This window comes from Aythya marila (assembly GCF_965140915.1).
Source record: "Aythya marila genome assembly, chromosome: 16".
In the NCBI taxonomy this organism is placed as follows: domain Eukaryota; kingdom Metazoa; phylum Chordata; class Aves; order Anseriformes; family Anatidae; genus Aythya; species Aythya marila.
In genome coordinates this window covers 10472714-10482992 of record NC_139057.1, presented here as the reverse complement: position 1 = coordinate 10482992, position 10279 = coordinate 10472714, and the positions used below count along the sequence as shown (strand labels likewise).

At 49.4% G+C, this 10279-nt stretch overlaps 1 protein-coding gene across 2 annotated transcripts in view; it reads left to right on the top strand.

Annotated features, from left to right (window-relative positions):
* Positions 1 to 170: 170 nt before the first annotated feature.
* Positions 171 to 10279, top strand: part of TOP1 (DNA topoisomerase I) — a 66817-nt gene continuing 56708 nt past the window's right edge. For both annotated transcript variants that reach the window (XM_082773473.1, XM_082773474.1), the window contains exons 1-2: positions 171 to 368; positions 1003 to 1027. In XM_082773473.1, the coding sequence (XP_082629599.1) occupies positions 336 to 368; positions 1003 to 1027 (58 nt within the window). In that variant the 5' untranslated portion in view covers positions 171 to 335. The remainder of the gene's footprint in view (positions 369 to 1002; positions 1028 to 10279) is intronic.

The following is a 10279-nucleotide window of genomic DNA, read 5'->3' as shown; positions in this document are numbered from 1 at the left end:
CGTAAAGACGGCGGCGGGGGGGGGCGTGGCCTGTATGTAAATACACCCGGCGGGAGGCGGGGCTCGTATGCAAATGAGAGAGCCGCCGTTTCCTGGCGCCCGCCCCGGCGTTCTGTCTAACGCTGCCTCGGCCCCGCCCCTTGGGTAAAAGGCTCCGCGGCTGCGCAGTGCGCCGAAAGTCGGACTTAGCGTCTGTTACACAACGGCTGGGCAGCCAGGGGCTGCGCTCTCGGCGCGTCCCCGCTCCGCGCGTCCCCGGCGGCTCGGCTCGGCTCGGCTCGGCTCCCTTCCTCCCTCCGCTCCTGCTCCGCTCCGACCCTCCCGCACCCTCCGGCATGAGCGGGGACCAGCTGCACAACGATTCCCAGGTGAGCGCCCCCGCACCGCCCCCCGTGCCCCGGGGGGTCCCCAACCCCTCGCCGCCCTTTTGGGGGGGGTCCCTGCAGACCCCCCCCCTCCCCGCTGCCCCCCTTTCAGCGCTGGGGTTCGCGGCCCGGTGCTGCCCCCTGCCTGCCCCCCCGGGGGGTGACCCATGGGGCTGGGGTGAGCCCTGTCAAGCCGGCCTGGCCCCCCCAGACCCCTCGTTGAGCCCCCCCTGGGGACGGGTCCCCGCTGAGCAGCGGGCTGGGGGCTGGGGGGCGGCGGGGAGACCCCCACATCCCCCCTATTACCCCCAATCCCCCCCATCATCCCCATCCCGGGGTGGTTTTTTATTTTTTATTTATTTTATTTTTTTCTGGGGGGGGGGGGGGGGGGTCCCCGCCGTGAAGGACACCTCGGGCACGGCGCTGCTCGCGGGGTCATTGAATTCCCTTAAAAAAATCAGAAAGGGGAGGAGGGAGGAATCGGGGATGAAGGTGGTGGTTTGGGGGGGGGGGGGGGTGAATTAAAAGGCGGGGGGGGGGGAGGAATTAAAGGGGGGGTACACGGGGGGGTAGGGGGGCTGCCCCCCTGCCGGGACGGCTGTTTTCACGGGCTCTCCGTTGTCTCCTCTCCCCGCAGATCGAGGCGGATTTCCGAGCCAACGGTGAGTGAGCGAGGCGGCCCGGCCCGGCCACAGCCACACGCAGCCACACACAGACATGGCGTCCCAGAGACTAAGTCCCGGCTCCGCGCTCCCCGGCCCCATTGTTCCCATCCAGCCGCCCCCGGAGCCCCCTTCCCGGCCCCCCCGGCCCCCCACCGCCCCCCCAGCCCCTAGCGGGGGCACCGCCGGCCCCCCAGGGCTCCTCTCAACCCCCTCGGAGCCGTTTTTAGGCCCCGATTCCTCGCTGGAAAGTCGCCTTGTCGACGGTCGGGACTTAGTCTCTGCGCCATTTTCTTTTTTTTCCTCCTCGCTTTGCTGTGTGGCTTTCGGCTCCTTCTCCTCCTCCTCCTCTTCCTCCGCCTCCTCCTCAGCCGCCCTCCTGCCGGGGAGCCGGCCCCAGCCCCTGCTTGGGAAAGCCGAGGGGGTTTTATTTATTTTGGGGGTTAAATAAATCCCCGAGCCGTTTTTATCGCTCCTTCCCTTCCCCCCCCCCCCCAACCCCCCCCCTCCGGCCCTGTTCCTTTCAGGGAATCCCTCCCTCCCTTCCCCTAAAATGAAAGGTGATTGCAACATGTTGCTCCTCAGCAGGATCTGCTGCATCCATTTTATGAACACCCCCTGCTCCTCTCCTGCCCTGCCAACTGATGGGACTTTACCTTGCTGGGTGGGGCTTTTTAATTAAAATAAAAACCCGCGGTGGGATTGGGGGAAAAAAAAAAAATAATAAAAAAAAAAGGCAACACAAGCAGTGCAGACGATTCCAGAAAGGTAGACAGCATCGCTTCCCAAAGTTTGCACGCTGTAACTGTTCATTTCATTTAGAAACACTGTAGGAGTCATGTGATTTTATTTATTTATTTTTATATATACATATATCGGCCTGTTATTTATATTCCTACAAATTGCCCACTAAACCTCATGGCTCCTGCCTTTTCTGGCTGTTCATTAATTTTTCCAGGATGCTGAGCGATTGCAACCCCCTCCCCGTGCCATTTAGTGCCAAACCAAAGGGTTTGAGCAAGGAGGGGGGAACTGGCAGGGCCCGACCTACCTTTGTGTGCCTGTGTTGTTGTCATGCTCTTTGGGATGTTTGAGGAACTCTGAGCTCTCCCCTGAACGGTAGAGGACAAAAAAATGATGAAGACGGCTTTGCTTTACTCAGTGCTCTCTTATAACAATATTTAGCATGCTTTTCCGGGCAGTGCCCATGTGCCCCGGTTGCTTTGTAGGCTAATGTGTGTAAATATTTACAAATCTACGTTTGTCTGCACCTTTCCTTCTGTCCATTCATCGGAATGTGATTGTCTGTGTGCAGTTGGAGTGTGCAGTAGTTTTTGAACTTTATTCCCATTCTGATGGGAAATATAGCAAATCTCTAGGAGTAAATTTTAGCAGGAAGAAAAAGGCCAAGTGGATTTCCCAAGAAGTGCAGTAGGAACTCTTGAAGCAACTTAAATACAAGCATGTATTTGAATACTTGTAGCCTTTTTATGCTGGGAAATATTTGCCTCGCGATCATTTCTATTTAGGGAAAAGTACTCCCTGGAAAGCTTCAGTTACTTGCTGATTTACATAGGGGAGATGATGCACGTTCGACCCTTCCCCTTCAGCTTCCAGTGAAGCTCTTTGAGGATTTTCTCTCCTCTATTATGACCACGGGCCGTGTTATTCTTACAGCGTTTTAGGCATTCAGTGCTTAAAACTCTCCCCGTTTTGATTTCTACCGTGTGTTGGAAGAATTCAGGACGCAAATTTAAAGTAAGGTACCTTGATGTAAAAACTGAATTCCTGGTAAATCGAACACACGCAGCAATATTTGTACCAGCGTAGGTATCAGCACCCTTTTCCTCTTATTGAAATTATTTTTATGGCTGTCACGAAACATTGTGGCCGCTCAGAGGTCCCAAAAATCCGAAATCCTCTTCAGTGGTGAAAGGTGCGTGTAACCCTGTTAGTCCTGTTAGGAGAATAATCCCGAATGGTCGCTGTCCTCCCTGACCTTGTGACCAGGACTGATCTTCCTGAAAACCTGTCACCTCCGCTTGTGCTGCGGCTTGTTTCCTCCACCCAGGAGTTCTTTGCACTTCTGTGTTGGGAATTGTCACGCATGGCCTGAGAAAAGCAGCTCTGGCTTAGGCATAGCGGCGAGGCTCTGGCTCTTATTCTAGTTTTCATCCTATTTAGTGGCAAAGGGGGGAAGTGGGTGGTGGGAATCTCAAGTACGTTTTCTTTTAAGAATTGGTTTGTGCTTCGGTTATTGTCAGACAGCTCGGAACAGCAGAGGCAAAGTCTCCTTTTAGGCTGCTTTCACATCTTCACATTTGGGGAAAGGGAAGTTTTTCTGAGGGCTAATCCAAACTGTTGAATTACAGCAGTGAACGTTTTCATTAACAAAAAGTGCTTTGGGTGACTTCTGATTAGTGTATCAGTCATAGGGCAACTTAAGCACTTGAAAGCTTCCTGTTGTTACAAATGTCTTTCGTATTTAGGTCAGGGGACATGCTGCCTTCCCCGCCATCACACAAGTTGTTGCAGCCGAAGCTGGGTGGGTGGAGGTGGATCTGCCAGCTGATTGCAGGTCACCGAGAGGAGCCTGCTGGCTGTAGCAAAGAACTTGGATCTTGTTACGGACCGGTTTCATTGATAGCAGGATACTATTAGGTATGAGAGAGGATGCCACTTGTAAATACGTGTTCTTGGCTATTTCTTGACATCGAATCGCCAGATCCCTCTGGCTACTCTAAGCAAGAGTGTCCTGGGCAAATTCCAGCTTGGGTAATTGCATTCCATCTCGATATCCAGATTCCCCCTCCTGTTTAATTTGGCCATAGCGGGTAATTTTTTTCACCTTAACTGTATTTTTAGTGGCGGTACACACTGCAAAGAATTTTCCATGTGCGGCCCTAGCGGTGGCTGTTTGCAAACCATCCCGCGAACAATATTGTGCTGAAACAGTAGGTCTTTTTTGCAAGTAACATCCTACAGTCTTCAGCATGCAAGAAGGGAAGCAGCAGTCTAAACCTGTCATTTCCAAGAACAGCTTGGTCATTGGAAATGACCCCTTCTCCACAGCTGTGAATGTTGAGTCATAACCATGTACCCTGGAGTACAGAAGAGATTCTGAAATTTTTTTCCTCACTTGGTGAATTTGAGATCGCTTCAGATGTTAAACCTGCTTGGATTCTGTTTAGTTTAGCTGTAAGAGCTTTATTGCTAAGGTTGAATATAACAGCTTCTTGCCCCTGAGGACAACCTTGAGACTGAAAGGAATTTATCTTAACTTTCAGTTCTCCTATTATGCTTGTGGAGTGCTGTAGATAAAACTTATTTTTGGTTGCAAAATGATCAAATTCAAGGCGAAGGCTCCTAAACCGCAGTAACTGCTGCAAGTGCCATGGCTGTTAGTCAGCCTGCCGGCAGAGCTGCTGTAAGATCCAGCACTTTTTTAAAATCCAGCACTCTCCTAGGTAGGAAGGGAAGGCATTACCCGAAGTGAAGAAAGATGACTTGACCAACGATGATAAGATTGAATTTGCAACCATTAAGAGTATGTTAACAGGAGTCATGTGTGAATTTGATTGTCTGTCTAGAAGTCGTCATGTGGAAGTCAAGCCTGTTTGAGTGGGAGGCTCGCTTTAATTGTGATTTTGGGACTGGGGTGGTGGTGAGTCCTTTCTGCTCCAGCTTGTGCTGCGTATCAGAAACTGGCAGGTTTTTTTGTTGTCCTGAATGCTTGTATGGCACCTCTGTATGTCAGGGTGAAGACGTGAAGGGGAGTGCGCAAGAGGGAAGTGTAGTTTAAATAGCCAGGGTGCTGAACAAATGCCTTACAAGTTAGGGTATTTCAGCACCCTTGTGTTCTGCATTAAATTCACATTTCCTTTACAATGACAGAGCTGGGCACACAAAAGGTGGGGATGGCTTAAATGCTGACAGGCTGAACACCAACACAGCAGAGGTCCTGAAGGTTTTTCAGTGGTTGGGAACCAGTCTGCTGGAGCCCTGGTTTGTTCTTGCTCCCCTCTGCCTCGCTGGTGCCTTCTGGCTGGGCAGGAGGATTTTTGGAAGGAGAGCAGGGTCACATCTGCTGGCTCTGTGTACCTTAGAGCTGCTGCAGAGCCACAGTACCAAACAAACCTCCTGAAGTTAGGAAGCTCGAAGGTAAACTCTTGTGCTCTATCCCTGCACACATCAGGGCGAAAGCGTCTCCTAAGTTCCCTGGGAGCGTGATGTCATCGGCGCTTTTAAATGTCAAACGTTTGGCCAGGGATCCACCATACAAAAGGTAGCTAATGGTATTTAGCAGCAGATTGATATCTCCGCGGAAATTTTCCTTTCCCTTTTTTGTGCTACGTTCCTTAGGACGCACGTTTCCATGTAACTCGTTCCTTCCAACACAAGCCTCGAACCCGCCTGAGCCAGCGCTGGGAGCAGTGCTGCCCACAGCCGGTCCTCAGAGCAACACTCGAGGCAGTTTTAAACTTGAAACTTTAAATCTGAAAAGTATTTCGTGTCAGACCCTGATCCTTGCAAGGTTTTTAATGTGTTTTTGTGTGTGTGCGTGTGTGTTTTAGCATTGGTCTGTAGCATCTCCAGCAATCTTTTGCCAGGACTGTAGGACATAACAGTGCAGCTTTCCTACAGGAGTCCCCGAGATGCTGGCAGTGAGGGTACCCTGCAGTAAGCTGATCATTTCTGACACGTCTCAGAAAGGCAGACTGCAGGGAGACCTTGTGAAATGTAAATAAAAATACTGCTGGTAAGCTGCTCTCGCCTATCATGCTCTGCCTGAGTTGTTTGCATGTATTTTCCCAGCAGTAGCATCAGAAGGGCTCTGCGAAGACCTGGAGGTCTGGTGTGTTAATTGTGCCGACACGTTCAGTGTTTGGGTTAGGACTTAATGGGTGTCTTATGGGAGTGGGGAGTTGAACGCATTTGTTATCTGCGGCCAACTTTTGTTTTTGTTAAAACTCAGCAGAATTACCTAAATGTGCTGGAAGATGTGTTTTGGGGGTTAATGGCCTGTGTGCTTTCTGCTTTCGCATTCTCTTAAGATGTTTTTCCTTTTACTGCAGTATTAAGCAATATTCCTATCGGGGCTGCTTTGTTTACTTTGTAAAACATGAAAAAAATTTAACCAAGGAACCAATATTTATGTAAAAGTGTGGCTTTTTACATGGCTTTATGTAAACTAGGCACACGGCTCATAAGCATAATCGAACAAATTCAGATTTAATTTCATTTTACAACTGTGATTTCAGGTATTTGTCGGATAGTTCATTGAATTCCATCCTCCTGAGTTGTGCTGTCAGCAGAAACTGCAATAATATGTAATTATAGCAAGTACTTAACATCTCATTGACTCAAATTCCTCTGTTAATGATTTCACTGGATTCCTGTTAAAGTCATACCTGCTGAAATAGCACAAGTCACTGCCCTCTTAGAGAGACTCGGGGTCAGATTCTTACCAATGGTGTAAATTGCTGTGATCCCACTAAAATCAGTGGTGTCCTGCCATTATACCTGCTCCTTTGTTGTTGCACCGGAGGGATGGGCTTTAATGATACAATGACTTCTTTATGAAAGGATAATTTACCTTAAGAAATCAGCGCAGATTTCTTTCTGCACATGTTCAAGATAGGATAGTTTCTCTTTCAAGTCTGCTTGAGCTGGCTGGGCTAGTAAAATTCCTGATATCCTTGTAAGACATGCAGTCATTCAGAAATATTTATTGCCTTATTAAACTGAATTGCCTTTGCAGCTGCTAGTTTTATGGAAACTGCCCCAAGTTTTATATAAAACCTCACACTGAAACATGAGAGCAAAATGCTAGTTAGCACTGTGTATTCTGCTCCTGCCCCTGTTTTTAAAGGAGTCGTAGGTGCCCAAATCTGGGAGAGGATTCTCGTAGTGGGAGGCGGTGTGTATCACCTTGCTTTCCTGAGGCTGTTTTCTTCGACCGAGGCAGCGTCAGATGACAAATAAGCCCAGCCATGCCTTCTCCCTGCATGACTATCAGTTCTGAGCTGTTTAGCACCGTCAGCGTTTAAATATGTATCATCATTAGACTTGAGAATGCTTTCTCCCCTTAAATGAACAAGAGGAGGGCAGGGACTTGCTGGTATTCCAGCAGCGCGTGAGTTTGTTGCTGACCTGTGCTTCTGAAAGAGCAGCTGAAAATCACGGCTTAGAAACAAGTCTTCAGCACAGCGGGATGAATCCTCCTGAACGGTATTCCCGGTTGCTGCTGCCCTTCCTCTCTTGCTAAATGCCTGCTCCAGGGAGCTCCCGCTCTGGCTGGTTTAACACAGGAGTTCCTACGGTGCTGAAGTGCTCCTGGGCAGAGCCTTTCCTGCTCTTCCCCAGGTCTGCAGGGCTGAAACGTTTCTTAGCGCAGTATTTGTTCAAAATGTCCTTGCTGACACAGATACTAAGTATTTCCGGTGGGTTTATTGAGTTTATAATTACAAATCTTTTCAATGGCAGCTTTTTAAACTGATAATGGTAAGGAGAGAGCTGCAGGAACACCTCCTGGTGTCACAGAGGTGGGACACTCAGAAAGTGACGTGAAGAGAAAGGGTGAGGCTACTCTTGTGCTCCACGGGGTATGAAGAGCAGTTGTTGGTTGCTGTTGGCCTTAGGAACATGAGCGTTATGCATATTTTTCTTTTCAAATTGAAATTTGCTTCCTAAAATTGGCCTCAGCTGATGAACAAGTGAGAGCTGCAGACCTGAGACTGAAAGCAGAGAGAACAGAGCCGCAGTCAGTCCCGAAACTCGTTCCTTTGTAGCACCTGCCTAACATCAATGGTGCTCAAACTTCTTTGAGGTAAAAGTAGCATTTTGTTAAACCTCAGTCTGTGTTAACAGTGTCAGCAGAGATGCAGGTGTGAAATGTTCCAGTCCTTGCAATGAGCAATGCTCTGGGAGATCCTCCAGCACAACCGGTGCTCCTGATGCTCGTGGGGAAGTGGGAGACCTCAGCAATTAGTTCCTGTTAACTACTAATAACAGAGACGGAGCTCTGCAGTGAGGGAAGGTGAGCGGAGAAGGGATTGCACCTTGAAAAAGAACCACCTCATACGTCTGTGAGATCTGTTGCAAAGTTGTACTGACATTTCCTACACTCTTGTGCCGTTTTGTCTGTTAGAACAACACAACTGAGTGTGGAAAAAGGAATGGATGGGTAAGGTTTGTGAAAACTACATTTCATACCGTTGCTCCACTCGGGGGGAGTTTCCTTTGTTCCTGGCTGTTCGCTCCAGCCCAGCAGCTTCACGTGATGCTGGTGGCTGGAGTAGTCCAGCGCAGGCAGTTTGCTTGCACTGACAACTGCTCCACGTTGTCCAGCCACCAGTTCCACCCCAAAGCAGTCACGAGGACGGACAGGACAGCACTGAGCGTGCTTTGCTCCTGTCAGGGAAAACTTTGGAGGTAGGGGCTGGAAAATGTCTGAAATACGTGTCTGGATGGGATGGGGGCAGTGCAGGCTCAAATACGGGAGGCATGGCAGGAAGGCTGGTGCAGGTACTTGTCACTCAGCTTCAGCAGACAGTGCATCAGCAAGACAAACAAGGTGTCTCCACCTAAAGCACCTAAATCGTCTCTTGGGTTTGAAGGCCACAACCCCTGAAACTGGGATGGTTGTGGGGTGAACAGCGGCAGCGTTGGGCCATTGGGAAACTCGTGTAAAAAGGATCCTGCCAGGCTCTTAAAGCCAAAAGGTTCTTCTCACGAAGCTGCTGATCAGCAGATCTTCTGGGCTTCTCTATCGATATTTTGGAAATGACTGCACTTGTTCATGTTCACGAGCTCACCATATGTTTTGTGCAGTTGTGAGCTGTGGGGGTGTGCGTATGTATTTTTATCTCATACCTTCATCAGTGAGAAGGGGTTTTTAAGGAGCGTTACAAAAACAGCAGCTTCTGAGCATGGCAGAGCGCTGAGCTGTGTGGTGCCCACCAAACGATGGAGATCAGCTCCTTTTAATGGTGCCCTGCGTGGATGGGCTGCCTGTGCCAGACAGACGGACACACGGCACAGCGTGGAGCTGGGTGGCCCTGCACTCGGCTCTGTCTTCCCCTGGCTGACGAGGGATTGATTTCTGCCACAGGAAAGCTTGGACTGTACTCATAGCTTTGCTGAAATGTTGTGATCAGGCTGTGCAGCTTGCTTTTGGCTGGGTCGCATCTGTGTCCGTTTGAGAGGAGCTGTGGTGAGGACACGCTGGCTGCATCCCCTCAGCTGTGCCCTACAGCTGCCGTGGTCTGCTACAGACACAACGTTTTGGCACGTGGTGCAGCTCTCTTTGGGGGAGGACTGCTCCCATTCTCAGTGCAACCATAATTCGGATTCCTCAAAATGTCCCTTTCTCCCGTAAAGCCATTTTTCAAAGATTTCCTACAAAATAAGATGCTGGTGACTTCTACTTAGTTGCTGCTGAGTCTGAAGTCCCTCAGTCATTTGCAGCATCACAGTAATCTTTGCAGCGAGCATCTGGGAGCTCGCTAGTAAAGAATCCTGCAGTGTGAGGGAGCAAATGATGGGGAGAAATGAAATACGAGGACTCACGTTCAACACGGGTAAGACTGCATGTGGCTTGTCCGTCTGAAACCCACTGGGTTAACGCCTGAGCATTGTTCAGCAGCTCTGGAATGAGCTTCCCAAGTGCTTTGTAATTCCCAAAGCCTTGGGCTCGCTGCACTGCTCAGCAGATACTGCATGGGGCTGGAAGTTGTCTCGTCCCCATCCAAGTGTCTGTCATCCTGCTGCAGCTGGAAGATTTGTGTGGCGGTGCCTAAATGGAACAGTGTTAACAACTTTTTCAAGATTTTTTTTTAAATCGAGCAGGGATGTGCCTTCGTGGTAAGAAGTCAAGAAAATAATTAGTAAGAACAGAGTAATGCCCAAGCACAGGTAGCTTTTTAAATTCTCCTGGCATTTGTCACTTACTCTGATCTATTGCCTAACACAGCTTCTTACACGAGAATATAAATCTCAGAGTGTTACCCAGGAGCTATTTTCTTTCTTTATTTGCAATCTTTCTTCCCTACACCTTTTAGGTTTGAATGGCAACGCAGTATTTTTTTCCTTGTACATAGCACGGCGTAGATGATCAGTGTTTTAGGGTCAGGGCGATGTACTTAGGCTGAACTTCTTATTGATGGCGATGTATCAGTGCCCAAGGCTTATATTGCAGTATTTGAACAAGGGCCAGGCTTGTCAAACAGCTGTTTGTCCTCCCTGGAGCTT